We start from the raw sequence: 16741 nt of genomic DNA, 5'->3' as shown, positions 1-16741 counted from the left end.
ACAGCGCCAGTCTAAATGTAAGACTGCTTCCTAGCTGTCGTACATTTTTATGCCTAAAACAGGCATAGAAAATGGTGACTGAGACGGGCCCATGAGTACCACAGCTTACCAAGCACAGTGCCATCCAATGGGTAGTGGTTGTGTTTGCTATTACAACTCAGCCCGATTCACCTGAATGGGACTGAGATGAACCTAAGCCACGTGACCAGTAGGAAGAGGCCGCAGAATGTACCGACGCAGCCTCTTCAAACAACTGATCGGAAGGAAGGGGTGCTGGGAGTCAGACCCCCACAGGTCAGATAATGATGATATATCCTGTGGACAGGTCATCAATGTTAGACCCCTGGACAACCCCTATCCCACAGAAAGTAAAAAGCAAAAACAAATAAACTAATCACCATGTCAAGAAAAACTGGAAAACTTAGATTGATGATACAGCACTCTTACCTCACCCAGTTTAATATCAGCAGCTACCTCCAGAGAAGTCTCCAGTAAATCTTGAGGAGGTTCTTGACTAACACTTTCTAGTAAATCAGATAAGTGTAAAAGTCGGTCAGTCGGTATGTACATCCACATACAATCTGTTATGTGGAACTTGATTGGGGAGCATGACATCACTATTATAAAGGCACTACAGTTGCCATTTTAATAGGGTACTACAGCAGGTAATATGGGTGCGCACAACATGCCACATATGCCCACAATGCCACTCTGTGTCACCCCCATCCATCTGCACGCATAAATGCTTGAGCGTGTATTGCTGCTCACATGTAGTTTCCATGTCAGACAGTGTTGGACTGGGTTGGCTAGGGCCCACCAGTAAAATTTATTTTGGGGGCCCACCATATGGATACATCCAAATATTACCTGCTCACACAGCAGCAAGATGATTGATTATGGGTTTCCTGCAGCAACTTTGAGAAGGCCGGTCTCTCGGATTGGAGGATACTGTCTGTCCTGCCTCTGTACCTATAAGTCATCTCAGCTATCTGATCTATAACAATAAACTATCTATATGTGGTGCAGTAAGTCTACTGTGTTACGTGCTACTAGGGGCCCACCGGGGGGATTCATCTGCACCCCTGTGGGCCAGTCCGAGCCTAATGTCAGAGAGAAGTCGCACACAGCGCGGGAGCAAGGATGGCCAGGTAATAATGTGGGGTGCACTGTCTACAGATCTCTAGATCCCCCTTATATCAGGAGAATGAGGTCCTTTGACCCCTGTTTCACAGTCCTCAAAGGGGTGCATGAGAGAGAGGTGGCCATCTGTTCATGAGGCTCTCCTCATTGTAGCTTATGGGTGTTGTGCACGGGTAATCTTCAGCGAGGAGGGTCACAAGCATGCACTTGTAGCATTCACTCTGGAGTGGAGACCCCATTCTCCTGAAAGGTGGAAGTCTTGAAAGTGGGACCTGCACCTATCACACATTCATTGTCTATACCTTTGATATGCTATAAATTATCTGAAAATGTAATACCCCCTTAAGTTTTATTGCGGCTCTTGGGAGCGTTTCAGTACAGTACGCCAATGTTGTGCGCCCCTGATGAAAAGGACTTGCGTATGTATGTGCTAGCAGGGAACAGAATGCTTTCAGGGACCTTGAATGATAGGATTTCATTATTTATTGTGCTTTTGCTTCAGATAAGTATTACTGCTTGTAGGACTGATGCCCATACACACTTGTACTAGTTGTTGTGGATGGTAAAACTACCAAATGTGAACAGGGAAATGAGCACTGACAATAACAATCAATTCTCTTAGGTTACATAAAAAGGTTTGTGGTTATTAAATGAAGAAACGAAGTATAAACATAAAGGTTTGCATACTTCAGTGTAGGTACAAGAAATGGATTAGAAATAACCGGTACCTATTGTAGAAGGTGGATGGCCCTTTGGGCTCTTGGCACCTGCTCTCTCAGGACTGGTTCTTTCACAGACTATGTCTCCTTGGGCCGACTTTGGGCTCTCAGTGCTATGATCAGACAGTTCTGGAGAGAATTGAACATCTCCATCTGGGGAAATGTTGCCAGCTGAAGCTGTAGGCATCTGAGATATATAAAAATATTAAAGGACAAAATAAAAAAATCTTCCATGGCTGTATTTGCACAGGAATCTTGAGTCTATTTCTATTGTATTCACCTTAATACAAACTGACCTAATATTGAAATCTGACCATGCACATTATATACATTTGCATGGGGACATCCTGAGGCGTCTGCTAGTGGCTTAAAGGGGTTGTCTCACTTCAGCAAGTGGCATTTATCATGTAGACAAAGTTAATACAAGGAACTTACTAATTTTTTTTTTTTTTCCATGGCCATGACTCCCCTGCAATCCATCAGCGGTAGCCATGTTTGCACACTATAGAAAAAAGTACCGGCCTCTCTGGTGGCCGGGATAGTGGGAGCACACATGGGCTGGTGCTTTTTTTGCAAGCACGACCACCACTGATGGATTGCAGGGTGGTCGTAACCATGGACAAAAAAACAGCAAAGGAAGCAATATGGATAATAACAATACATTAGTAAAGTGGCTAGTATTAACTTTCTCTACATAATAAATGCCTTTTGCTGAAGTGACACAACCCCTTTAAAGGAAACCATCCACCACGGAATACAGTACAATCTGCAGGCAGCATGTTATAGAGCAAGAGGATCTGATCAGATTGATTTATAGCTTTGTCAGGAAAAGTCAGTAAATCCTTCTGACTTCAGTTGTACATGGGGGGTCTTAAGATCAGAAAGAGAAGAGGTTTAAATGTATAAAATACAAATCTTGTTAAATCCTTTTTCTGTATATATATATATCTATATAGGCTCCTGTTATTAATGACCTAGCCTACGATCAGGTCATCAATAGCTGATTAGTAGGGGCCTGACACCCCACACTCCTAGACTCCGGTGCTGGAACTAAGATTTGGAATAGAACAGGAAGCCGAGCTCCATTCAGAGTGTAGTGGCCATGCTGGGTTACTGCATTCACTTCAGTGGGAGACGAGCTGCAGTAACCTAGCAAGACCATTACACTTTGAACGGGGTTTTGCTTCCTGCACCATTCAAGTTCCTGTGCTGGAGGAAACCACTAATCGGTCGGCGTGCATGGTGTCAGACCCTCACCAATCGGAAAGTAGCCAATGGCAAGCGGGGACGAGCCTCCCTAGTGTTACCCGTGATGCTAGGGAGGCTCATCCCCACCTGCCATTGGCTGCTTCCCCCCGACACCGGATGTTTTCATCCGTGTACAGGGAGAAGCAGCAGCAGCGGTGCGGGGACCAGGAGCGGGCTAAGTATATTACCTGTGAGGGGCCCGGCACAGGGGGGGGGGGGGGCGTTTCAGAAATTGGATAACCCCTTTAATGACCTATCCTGAGGTCATCAATATCAGCAGCCTGGAAAACTCCTTTAAGCTTTGTTTCCTACTTACCCTGTCTTCAGAGGAGACATCTGGAGGTGTCTTCTGTACATCATTAGCTTGTGTAATCTGCTTTACAGAAAACCTTGTCCCAAGAGCTCCTCTATTTGTCAGTGTGATGTACTGGGTCACTGTCTCTCCGATAACATGCATGCCAAAATCTATACATTTCCTATCTATGGCCATCTGTAAAAAATGTCTCTGGTCAGATAATCATTCATATCTATTACATGTATACCTTCTGAAATGATTTATATGGATAACATAAGACAAATGCATATTGCTCTGACGTTAGGGTCTGGGACACAGATATGTTTTATAAGAGCTTCATACTTTGGTAACTAAACATCTGATAACATTTACAATAATAAAATGGACATGTGATAAATCATTTTATATTACCTAGATGTATTACTTAAACCTTTACTCAAAAGTATAATACTAAATCAGGTATAATCTGTTATTAGCTATAATCATTACAACTATTTGGCTACTAAGCCTCTTGGGTTATCAGGCCTTTAGAATTTCTGAGGATCATCTAAAACTCTGACCATCTACCAACTCCAAATAGGGACAACTCAAGAGCTGTCATTTTCATTCCAATTGAAAGTCCAATGCCTTCCCTTATCAACCTCTCATGGACCCTCCTCAATCTTTGCCAAGGATTTCTGGTACATTCAAATCACTGTATGTCTGGGTAGATTCACAAGGAATGGACTGAGGCTGGAGTCAGCGCTTCAAAAGCTACCATTCACAGACATATCCAGGACATGAGCAACACTTGTCGCATTCCTTGTGTCAAGCATTTCATTTGGAAATCAAGGACCCAGAGTCTGGAGGAAGAGTGGAGAGGCACACGATCCAAGCTGCTTGAGGTCTAGTGTGAAGTCTCCACAGTCAGTGATGGTTTGGGGAGCCATGATATCTGCTAGTGTTGGTCCACTGTGTTATATCAAGTCCAAAGTCAGCGCAGCCGTCAACCAGGAAATTTTGGAGCACTTCATGCTTCCCTCTGCAGACAAGCTTTACGGAGATACTGATTTCATTTTCCAGCAGGACTTGGCACCTGCCAAAAGTACCAGTACCTGGTTTAATAATACTGTATCATTGTGCTTGATTGGCCAGCAAACTCGCCTGACCTAAACCTAGAGAATCTGAGGTATTGTCAAGAGGAAGAAAAGACACCAGACCTAACAATGCAGACGAGAAGACCGCTATCAAAGCAACCTGGGCCTCCATAACACCTCAGCAGTGCCGCAGGCTGATCCTCCATTCCACACGGCATTGATGCAGTAATTCATGTAAATGGAGCACACAGCAAGTACTGAATCCATATACTGTACATACATTTCAGTAGGCCAACATTTCTGTATTAAAAATAATTTTTTAATTGGTCTTTTGTAGGTGTTTTGTGTTGATTAGCTGATTAGGGTGTGTTTACAATATTGAATTTTTTCACAATATTGTAATTTTCTGAGATGCTGACTTTTGGGTTTTCTTTAGCTCTAAGCCATAATCATCATCATTAAAAGAAATAAACATTTGAAATAGATCACTCTGCGTGTAATGAATCTATAGAATATACGAGTTTCACTTTTTGAATTGAATTACTGAAATAAATAAACTTTTGATGATATTCTAATTTATTGAGATGCACCTGTATAGCAGGGGGCCAGGATACACAGGGAAACTGCAGCTCCTTCATTCTGATCATTGGCCGGTGTCCAAGCAGCCAGATCTTTACCAGTCAGATAGTAATAGCATACAATAGCAATATGCACATAATATGGTGGAAAAATGCCTTTAGGTGATGTCAGTGTTCTGGAATGGAAATGCTATAGGCAAGTGTATGTGGATGACTGCAGTGCTGCCACGAGGCTGACTACAGAGGCGGTATGAGAGGTCACATTACCTCACACTTCTTAGTTGTGCACTTAACAGGAACAGAAAAGGGACCAGTCTGAGCCAGCATCATCACTTCTCCGTCAAGATCTTCATTAATCTAAGTAATGAATAGACACGGTCAACAAACACAGGCTTCCCTGACTTCAGGTGTCTATCACAATGAATTACAGAAATTGCTTCCAGTAAACGGCAAGTAGGCAGGCAGAAGATGAACCTCCTCCACACCATCCCAGATTTAGCTGGAGAACCCTGGATAGCCAACATGGTCCTGGTCCTTGGTGCTATCAGAATGATCAAAGTGGAAAGTCGTAGAATATTGTATGATTAGCCAGGTTATGGGGAAGAGTATGTTATGGGGCATTGGAGCTGGATCAGTTATGGAAAAATGCAAAGGGAATGGGTCACCAGTCTTATGCCTCTAGGTTCTAACAGCTCCAGCGCATGCCCATGAGTCCCCATATTCATGAGCTCACGGCTCTCCCCGCCCACCTGTTTTGATTGACAGTTTTTTCCAGCCGAATCAGCAGCAGGTGGGCGGGGAGAGCCATGAGCTCATGAATATGGGGACTCATGTGCATGCGCTGGAGCTGTTTAACAGAAGATTTTAGCAAAACGGCTGGGTCATTTAAAGAAAGTGACGCAGCATTTTGCTAAGGGGATCTGTAGCTAGTTTATTTTGCCCTTAGTTAGGTCACCATAAAACTGGTGACAGATTCCCTTTAAGGGGTCTCTGTTAACAGACTGTGGCTGGCTATGGCTGACTCTGGTATGGGGGTACTGTGGCAGGCTCTATATGCAGTATGAATATATCTATAGAGAAAAAATATGTGCGTAATGTATCAAATAGTATGTAACTGCCTTAAATAGTGGTGTCCTCATACATATATCTTACCATCGGTTTAAACATTACAATCATTTCACATGACATTCCAGCAGACATCTGTCCAGGAGGGTCAAACCTATAAAAACCAAAACAAAGTTTACAACTCCAAATACATCGAGCCTCAATATGTTCACATCTGCGTTGGAGCATCTGTTCAGGGTCTCCATCGCAGATTCCATCAAACAGACTGGACACAAGTCCTGCATGCAGGACTTTTTTGTCTGGTAAAAAACCACAGGTTTCCAAACGGTAACGGAACAGACTCTGTATGTTCAGCTCTGCTCGTCTCAGTTACTTCCGTTATTTTCGTTGATCTGCTCCTCTAACTCATCCTGAATGGGGTATTCCCATCTGGGACATTTATAACATATCCAAAGGATATGTCATTAATGTCTGAGAGGTGCAAGATAGGTACAGGGCCCAGCCCTATTTTAAGAACGGAGTCCTGTCTTGCGGCTGCTTTGAATGAAGAGGTGGCTGCGTGTGCGCGGCTCTATCCATACACTTCCATAAATTTCCAAAATAACAGATCATGCGTATGGCTATTTTCAGAACTCCTATAGAAGAGATCTTATAAAGCTGCGCATGCACAGACACTGTGGATGAAGATAGGAGCTGATCCCAGAGGTGGGACCTGCATCTGTTGGTCATTTATGGCATATCATGTTAAAAGGGTTATCCAACCCCTATAATGACCCCCCCAGTGCCCAGGCACCTCATATAGTTTATATTTACACTGCTCCCGGAAACCTGCTCCGCTCCTGATCCCCGCACAGCCGCCATTGCATCTCCCCGCCGCGTGGATCAAACATCCAGTGATTTTAGCCAATAGCAGGCCGTGACGGGGAGGAGCCTCCCTAGCATTGCAGGTGCTGCTAAGGAGGCTCGTCCCCGTAGCTGCCTGCTATTGGCTGCCCACGTCGCGCGGATCTAAACATCCATGTAGCGGTGGCCATGTGGGGATCAGGAGCGACAAGGGTGTCCGAGAGCGAGGTAAGTATAACCTATATAAGGTGTCTGGTAATTGGAGGGGGTCATTATAGAGCTTTGATAACACCTTTAAGTCTACTTAAAGAGAACTTGTGATGTTGAAAATACAGTAGGCAGCATGTTATGGAGCAGATGAAGCTGAGCATATAGATATATACTGTAGTTTTATGGGAAAAGATATATCTCTACTCAGTCATGGCTTAGGAGTCCAGTCCAGTAGGAGCCCACTGTTTATATCTCTGGTCAGTCATGGCTTAGGAGTCCAGTCCAGTAGGAGCCCACTGTTTATATCTCTGCTCAGTCATGGCTTAGGAGTCCAGTCCAGTAGGAGCCCACTGTTTATATCTCTGCTCAGTCATGGCTTAGGAGTCCAGTCCAGTAGGAGGCCACTGTTTAGATCTCTGCTCAGTCATGGCTTAGGAGTCCAGTAGGCGGTCCTTTTAGTGACTGAGAGCAATCTCTTTATGCAGGTTCTTCCAGGGAAGAAATGAATTCTATAATATTAGCATTCCATATCTTTACAGATGAGTACATTTTCTAGGCATTACCACACAGTAGCCTCACAATATTTTGCATGTCACCACTTGTCACTACCAAAATACCAGTGTATTTGGTATTTGATTTGGTAGTAGTCTCTGTGGCGAAACCAACCTCGCCACTGGGTTTTGGAGGGGCCTGGCTGCTGGCCTCTTGCCCCAGGATTATGGGCCCTCTCATCAGCCAAGCCTCATTTGTTCACAAAGGACTTGAACTAACTTGAACTCCTGGTCTAATTCGTGCCATTTTGGGATGTTAAATGTCTGTGTATTGAAAAGGGTTGTGACATTGTATGTTTAAATGGTGATTTCTGTTCTGTTGTCCCCACATGTGTATTGGTGATTTCTCTTTGTCTTGAGAGATAATTGGATTACTCCTCGGGTGTCTCCAGGGCAGAGAGGAGGAAACCATGATGCATTGTGGGGATGGATTGTCTCTGTGTATCCTGCAGTGCTGCATATCTGTCCTGTGTCCCAGTCTTCCTTCTGGTCCCCTAGGGGCGTGTACACCAGATGGGCTTGGTTGTTTTATACCTCCCTGTGGGCGGACCTGTATTTGCAACAACTGTAATAAAAACCAGGCTGGGTATGCCAGCACCTCAGACCACTGCTTGACCCTCAACATGGAGCCTTGTCTTGTTATTGGGGGGATCCACTGTATGCTGTTAGAGACTGATTGCCAGGAGTGTAAGCTGATTCCTGTTCGTCTGCTAGCAGCTATTCGTGAGGTTCCAGTTTGGAGTGCTATTTTGTATCCAGTCGGGAGTTTGGTGTTCTGCAGTAGCTGTGCCTGTCTCTCAGAAAGGGGCACATCGCCTAAACGGATTTTAACCCCTTGTCTGCTGAAACGGTCCGTTACAGTCTCACATGGGAAATTTCTGGCATATCGATAGAATATGTCATAAATATCTGATAGCTGCGGGTCCCACCTCTGGGACCCACTCCTATCTCAAGAACTAGGCTTGGCTATTTTCAGAAGTCCCATAGCCATGAATGGGGAGGGCGGTGCACATTAACAGGGTGCTTTTCGTTAACAGCATGGCCCCGTTTCTAAAATAGGAGCGGGTGCCACAGGTGGGACTTGCACCTATCTGAGATTTATGTCATATCCTACTGGAATACTCACTTCAGGGGATTGTACACAAGCCATTTGTTCTCAGTCATTGCCCCCTGTAAACAGTCGGCCAAAAGCTCATTTGTTGGCGTATTTTATACGGCTGCAAAAATGATTGTTTTTTGGGAGCACATCTCTCCATGTAAACCGAAGATGTGCTGCCAACATAATGTAAAAGTGTATGGGGGGGAAAGGGGGGCATGAGAGATCACATTAATCACAAATTGTATACCCCCCTCATAATCATTGAGCAATGAGAATGAAAGTGGATTGGACGTTGTTACTGGCAGAGAATGTGTAAAAGAAGCCTGGTCACACAGCGTTTTTATGTAGCGATATTTCTGTGCAGACACCCGCACCAAAATTCTGCCGGCGGCTGTGTCCTTTCTGCCTCCCATTATTTTCAATGGGAGGCCGTGCTGAAGATTGTGGAGTGGCAGTTTAAAGCCATGACCGCGCCGAGATAGGACATGTCCACAACAAAATTCTGCAGGAAAAAAAACACCATGTGAACGTGCCCTTAGGTGTCGGGATTCGGGTTTTGACCTTGGGTTCTCAGGAAGACTTGTGCTACTCTATGGAATAATTACATAGTAACAACATAACCAAGTCATCCACGATATATTTATGTAGGAAAGCATACTGTATTATATATAGCCCTGAATATATACCACTAAAATGAAGGGTACACCGTGCTTCCCTGCAACCTTCATTGTTCCCTTGTCACCAGTGAGCAGCAGTGATAATCTATTTCTGTAATGTGACATATTGCTTCCACCGGCTAATAAACAGTGTCACACTATATCCATCACTCATACCTCAATGTGATAGACAGTCCTCAGCTCGAAAATAATGAAAGTTTTAAAAACTGTTCAGTTTGGGGGGGGGGGGGGGGAAGGAAATCTCACAATACGGGAAGTTACCACAAAGAGGTCCAAGACACACATGTGGAATTTAAAGGGTCATCAGAAAATAACCTATTGTTTAAATCAAGTTTCTATGTTAAATATAAATATATATATATATATATATAAAATAAAAAATAACACCGCAGCACATCCAATGGTGAAGAAAAAAGTGGAATCCTTTATTCACCTATGCGACGTTTCGGTCCGCTTACTGGGACCATTCTCAAGCAATGCTTGAGAATGGTCCCAGTAAGCGGACCGATACGTCGCATAGGTGAATAAAGGATTCCACTTTTTTCTTCACCATTGGATGTGCTGCGGTGTTATTTTTTATTTTATATTATACACCTTGGTAAAGTGTCTTCATCGCTGGCACCCAATTACCGGCTATCAGGTGTGCTGCCCTGAACTTCCGTAACTATATATATATATATATATATATATATATATATATATAATTTTTTTTGGGTGATGTTATTTTTCATTTTCCATGTCACTATGTTTTTAAAAAAAAATGTTTTAAATCCTTTAATATTCACTCTGGCCACTAAGCCTAATAATAGGCGCCACTTACTGTTCTGCAGAGATTGTTTTTTAGCAGTCACCTCATTATCATCACAGGCAGGATTACAATGACTGGTAAAACCACTGTGCAGATAACACATGATCGATCCACCATTCACAATAGATGATGGTCACAGGCTTTCTATCCCCTCCCTGCACAATTACCTCTGAACAGGTCACAGAGCATGCCCAGTAACCCTCCCATAGATGCAAAGTAAGCCTCTGCCCAGACCACTGTGCCTACAGTCCATGAGCCTGCTGTAAATCTCTAAATGCTGTTTACAAGATGGCCGCCATAATAATCATGTACAGGAAATGAAAATAAAATAAAACTCTACAATTAGAACGTTAAAAAAAATATATGAAATAAAATAGAGGCGATACATTCCCTTTAGGCATCATGCACACGACCGTTGTGTGCATCCGTGTCCGTTGTTCCGTTTTCCGTGATTTTCTGCGGACCCATTGACTCTCAATGGGTCCGTGGAAAACTTGTAAAATGCACCGTTTGTCATCCGCGTCCGTGATCCGTGTTTCCAGTCCGTCCAAAAAAATATGACCTGTCCTATTTTTTTGACGGACAACGGTTCGCGGACCCATTCAGGTCAATGGGTCCGTAAAAAAACACGGAGGCACACAAGATTGTCATCCGCGTCCGTGATCCGTTTCCTTTTTTTTATATATCATTTTCAAGTCAAACTTGACTTAGATTTTTTTTTCACTTTTCTTGTCTGGTGATCCTCCAAAAATCAAGGAAGACACACAGAAAAAAAAACGGACACAGATCACGGAACAACGGAACCCCGTTTCGTGTGCATGAGGCCTTACAGGAACATGTGCCTTAGCAGACCAAAATTTCCAGGCAATATTACATCTCATTTGCATAAGATCACAATCATTTTAATTATTACATTCATTAAATATCCATCTTGTAATGAAAATACCTTATAATGGAAGCACTCATTAGTATTCACCCCATAAGATGCACTGACATTTTCAGTGCATCTTATAGGGAGAAAAATACGGTAGTTCATTACCAGATCATGGCAACCATCACTGGATCTGAAATGGAATGAAATTAAACCTGAGGGACCACTGTAAAGGGGTCTTTTACAAACAGATAAACACCACTTTTGTGGAAAACATCTGGCGCAGATTCTGTCGCACGCCATGGTGTGGTAGAATCTGCAACTTCTCCCCCGCTCATGCCAGGTCTAAAAAAGGGAGCGTAGCCGGGAAAGAGACGGGCTGCAGTGATGGTCAGTTCGCAGTGTTCGCCAGCGAACACATGCGGGCTGCCATCTTTAGTAAGGTTAGACTCACCCGTCCGGCGATGCACAGGTAAGCCCTTACCTGTGCCGTGAGCCAGTCTGCAATCAAATGCAGTCACCGGGAGCAGGCAGTTCCGAGAACAGCCCGATGAAGGCCCCCGGCGGCTGTTCCTGGAACTGCCTGCTCCCGGTGACTGCATTTGATTTCAGACCGGCTCACGGCACAGGTAAGGGCTTACCTGTGCATCGCTGGACGGGTGAGTCCACCTTACTAAAGATGGCAGTCCGCTGCGAAATGACCCTCACTGACGGGCTGGTAGACCTGTCTCATTCATCATTTTCTACGCCTGGTCTAAATGTAAGACAGTAAGGAAACTGTCTTACATTTAGAATCGGCGGTGGATACGCCCAAGTTATGTAGAAGCTGGCGCCTCTACATAACTTTGGCGATCCACCGCCAGCCTAAAATGACGGTCTAAATAAATGTGCCCCTATGTACTGTACAACGTATAGTACTCAATACAGCAATGTCATCAAAAGCAAACCGTTATTAACTCGCTGCTCTAAACTCGCCTCCTGGATCTACTTCAGATACAGAACAGCTTCTAAGTGCATGTGAATGATGAATTACTTACTGGATGGTGATGAAATCCTTCAGATGATCACTTACTCCCACTAGTTTGCAGAAATTAATCGTATAGGATGCATTTGTCAAAGTGATTTTTTTCTTATATGTCTTACCCACATCAAGGTCCTGAAAAGTAAAAGCAGGGTGAGAAGGCAAGAAATGTGATTGTTTTTTTTTCTTTTAAATCTTGGAGCAGTGATGTTTTTTTAACCTTAAAGGCGATGTGTCTGATAGGTGGGGTCTGACTGTCGGGGTCCCCGTTGTTGGTCGAGAGCTGTACTTGGCAAACTCAGACGGTCCTATAGAGTTCAATGTAGCAGCAGTGGACAAACAAAACCGTGGCTCAAACAAAACAGAGGAACACGGAACTAGGACCCCCGCTCTCATAAATGCTGAAGAAATAAGTAGTCTGAAACCCATCAGACTAAAAGGATTTCTTCTAGGGATAGAGGATAAACGCTGTTTGTGGGAAAACCTCTTTAAAGGGGCTGTCTCACTTCAGCAAATAGCATTTATTATGTAGAAGAAGTTAATACAAGCCACTTCCTAATGTATTGTGATTGTCCATATTGCCTCCTTTGCTGGCTGGATTAATATTTTCCATCACATTATACACTGCCCGCTTCCATGGTTACGACCACCTGCAATCCAATAGCGGTGGCCGTGTTTGCACACAGGAAATCGCAACGGCCTACGTTTGCTCCCATGGTCTCAGGCCAAGGAAGCAATATAGACAATCACAATACATTAGTAAGTGCCTTGTATTAACTTTCTCTACATGATAAATGCCACTTGCTGAAGAGCGACAACCCCTTTAAGTATTATGCTTAAAGGGATTGTGAGAGTTAAATAAAAACTCGAGCAGCAGCTGTAAATGGCCTAAAACAACAAAAGAAGAGTTTTTCACTCCTTTTCTCCCCGGTGGCTTCCTGCTCCGCGCTCCGATCCTCCCTGTTGTATGTTTTCCTGGCTGCAGTGTTGCTGTCCCGTCCCCTGCTGGGGCCACTGACTGGCTGCACGGTGACCTGCATGTAACGAACGTCACTGCTGCAACCAAGAAGGTGACGTCAGCGATGCAGGACCGGAGTGCGACGCTGGAAGCGGCAGGGAAGAAAAGTGGTATATATATCGCTTCTTATTCTAGAAGTAAAGGTGGTTTACAAGATAAAACATTTTATATAAAACTGAGAATTTGCTGCCCTGTGTAACGTGCTGCATATTAAAGCTAGAGGTCTGCACTCCTAGCAGCCAAAATGGCACAGAACCTGCAGGCGGGAGACCTCTGCTATCAGGCTAAGCCCCCACCAACCCATAGGCACAGCGCCGGCCACCATTTAGCACTGCCCCATGTGAACAGATCTCAACAGCGCGCCTTTCCACGTGGTCTCAGAAAGCAGACAAGTCGGTATTAGGAGTACACTGACTGGTGATTGAGAGGCTGCTGTGTATAAGGGCGCCCTGCAGAGCGGGAACGGGGAGTGCTCTCTCCATGAACAGACTCATCAAAAAGAGTCCTTCAGCATTTTAAATGGCAAAAACTATTTTTGAGTCATTTTGGGCTAAAAGGACGACCTGCTGCTGTACTATGCCGTACTTACGGTACATAGGTCAGCAAATTCAGAAGACAGATAGGCTTTAAAAGGGCACCTGTCAGCAGATTTGTGCCTATGACACTGGCTGACCTGTTACATGTGCGCCTGGCAACTGAAGGCGTCTGTGTTGGTCACATGTTCATATGTGCCAGCGTTGCTGTTACACCTAGAGGCTCTGCTCTCTCTGCAACTACTGCGCCCTCTCGATTTGATAGACCGGACCAGGCGTTATGATGTTTTCACTGCCTGGCCCTGTCAATCAAACTGTACAGGCCGTGACAGTTACAGAGAAAGTGGAGCATCTAGGTGTAACGTCAACGCCCCCGTTGCTCCTAGAGGCTCATTTGCATGTATTAAAACTGTATTTTTCTCAGCAATGCGGGCACATATGAACATGGGACCAACATAACCACCAACTTCAGCTGCCAAGCGCACAACTGTGTAAGAGCTGCAAATGCAATGTCGATCTCTGTCTTACAATTAGGACTCAAGCGCACAGCTGTCCTAGGGATGTTTTGTACGGAGGCCCATCCGGTCTCTACTGTGCCTCTGATTTTATATGGAGGCAAACAGAGGTTTTATTTCTAATTGATTCTGTACAAGTCCATTGTAAAATAAAAAACTAATATGCACATCGGATCTATTCTCTGTTGCAGAGAAGACATGCTGAAACTAACGGAGAAAACACAAAGCACAAAAAGCTATTACGACATGTATGTGATTTGTAATATCATGGACAATGCAGTGGAAAAAGGCTACTTTCACACCTGCGATTACGCTTTCCGCTATTGAGATCCGTCATAGGATTATAATAGCGGGGGGAAAACGGTCAGTTTTGTCCCCATTCATTGTGAATGGGGACAAAACTGAACTGAAGGGAACAGAGTGCACCAGAATGCGTTCCGTTCCGTTCCGTTTCATTGCGTTCCCATGAAGCACACAATAGCGCAGCAAGCCGCGTTTTTGAGAGCATCCTGGGATGCGGAGCAAGACGGATCCGTCCCCCAACAATGGTTTTATTTAACATATATTGTATTAAGAATTAAACATTACAGAATGTGTCCAAAATGCTACATGTCCCATAGTCATACAATGCAATGAATTAGAAATGAGGTAAAGTGCATTCCTAAGATTTTATATAACATGACATTTGAAAAAAAAAAAATATTGTAAAATGTAATCAAGAAAGGAAAGAAAAGAAAACAACAGAGCAACAAATACGTGCTACACCATACTTATGGAAGTTGCATAGTTTCCTTTAGTGATATGATTTTTAATTATATTTAAGGCTGTGGTAAGGAAGGATAATTACCCACCACGAATATAGACCATTTCTTCCATCTTACACTATATCTAGGTAACTGGTTTAATCTTTTGGCAATTAGTAGTTCCATATTGTAATTGTAGTGTACTTTGGCTAGGATTTCATATATGGAGGGAAGATCTGTACTTTTCCATTTTTTACCTATTGCTACCCTGGCACTATAAGAATGTGAGAGAGGATTGTGACATCTGCTAATTGTAATTTATCTAGACCCAGTGATAATAAGGCCATGGGGAATCGGAAATCTATCACCGATTCCATGAGAGCTATAATGGGAGACCAAAGTAGGTTTATGCTAGAACATTGCTACCAAATATGCATTAAAGTGCCCGTGGCATTTGAGCCTCAACAACAGAGACTTGATGTTGCAGGATAAATGACAGACAACCTATATGGGGTATAATACCATCTATAAAGTAGTTTCCTTGATGCTTCTAGATGGTTAACGCATCGAGATGTGGTTGAACTTAGTGAAAACACAAAGGACCACTGTGCTGGCATAAAGGTCTTATTTAGATCCCTTTCCCATTTTTTAGTTTTTTAGGGGTGGTAGTAGATTGTAATTCTCGATACGCCACAGAAATGCCCTTTGCAAACACCAAAGGATTTTGGAAGTAGGCAGTGTATGTGGTGGATAGTGTGTCCTGCTTGGTGTTTGTAGATGACAATAAGTGACGAAGCTGAAGATATTTGTAAAAATCCTCTTTAGGTACAGTACAGACCAAAAGTTTGGACACACCTTCTCATTCAAAGAGTTTTCTTTATTTTCATGACTATGAAGGCATCAAAACTATGAATTAACACATGTGGAATTATATACATAACAAACAAGTGTGAAACAACTGAAAATATGTCATATTCTAGGTTCTTCAAAGTAGCCACCTTTTGCTTTGATTACTGCTTTGCACACTCTTGGCATTCTCTTGATGAGCTTCAAGAGGTAGTCCCCTGAAATGGTCTTCCAACAGTCTTGAAGGAGTTCCCAGAGATGTTTAGCACTTGTTGGCCCTTTTGCCTTCACTCTGCGGTCCAGCTCACCCCAAACCATCTCGATTGGGTTCAGGTCCGGTGACTGTGGAGCCCAGGTCATCTGGCGCAGCACCCCATCACTCTCCTTCATGGTCAAATAGACCTTACTTTCAAAGTTTTCCCAATTTTTAGGCTGACTGACCTTCATTTCTTAAAGTAATGATGGCCACTCATTTTTCTTTACTTAGCTCCTTTTTTCTTGCCATAATACAAATTCTAACAGTCTATTCAGTAGGACTATCAGCTGTGTATCCACCTGACTTCTCCTCAACGCAACTGATGGTCCCAACCCCATTTATAAGGCAAGAAATCCCACTTATTAAACCTGACAGGGCACACCTGTGAAGTGAAAAACATTTCAGGGGACTACCTCTTGAAGCTCATCAAGAGAATGCCAAGAGTGTGCAAAGCAGTAATCAAAGCAAAAGGTGGCTACTTTGAAGAACCTAGAATATGACATATTTTCAGTTGTTTCACACTTGTTTGTTATGTATATAATTCCAGATGTGTTAATTTATAGTTTTGATGCCTTCAGTGTGAATCTACAATTTTCATAGTCATGAAAATAAAGAAAACTCTTTGAATG

The 16741-nt window shown here is 43.5% G+C and overlaps 1 protein-coding gene across 1 annotated transcript in view; it reads right to left on the bottom strand.

The window, feature by feature from the left end:
* The window catches only part of CFAP74 (cilia and flagella associated protein 74), a 219403-nt gene that overhangs the window by 134517 nt on the left and 68145 nt on the right, over positions 1-16741 (bottom strand). Inside the window, exons 14-19 of the mRNA XM_040427569.1 lie at positions 12218-12336; positions 6209-6275; positions 5324-5413; positions 3424-3597; positions 1869-2046; positions 448-524 (exon numbers count right to left, since the gene is read on the bottom strand). Of these exons, the coding sequence (XP_040283503.1) occupies positions 448-524; positions 1869-2046; positions 3424-3597; positions 5324-5413; positions 6209-6275; positions 12218-12336 (705 nt within the window). The remainder of the gene's footprint in view (positions 1-447; positions 525-1868; positions 2047-3423; positions 3598-5323; positions 5414-6208; positions 6276-12217; positions 12337-16741) is intronic.

This window comes from Bufo bufo, chromosome 1 (assembly GCF_905171765.1).
Source record: "Bufo bufo chromosome 1, aBufBuf1.1, whole genome shotgun sequence".
Lineage (NCBI taxonomy): Eukaryota > Metazoa > Chordata > Amphibia > Anura > Bufonidae > Bufo > Bufo bufo.
Note: the sequence above shows the minus strand (reverse complement) of the source record. Positions and strands in the feature narration are given on the sequence as shown.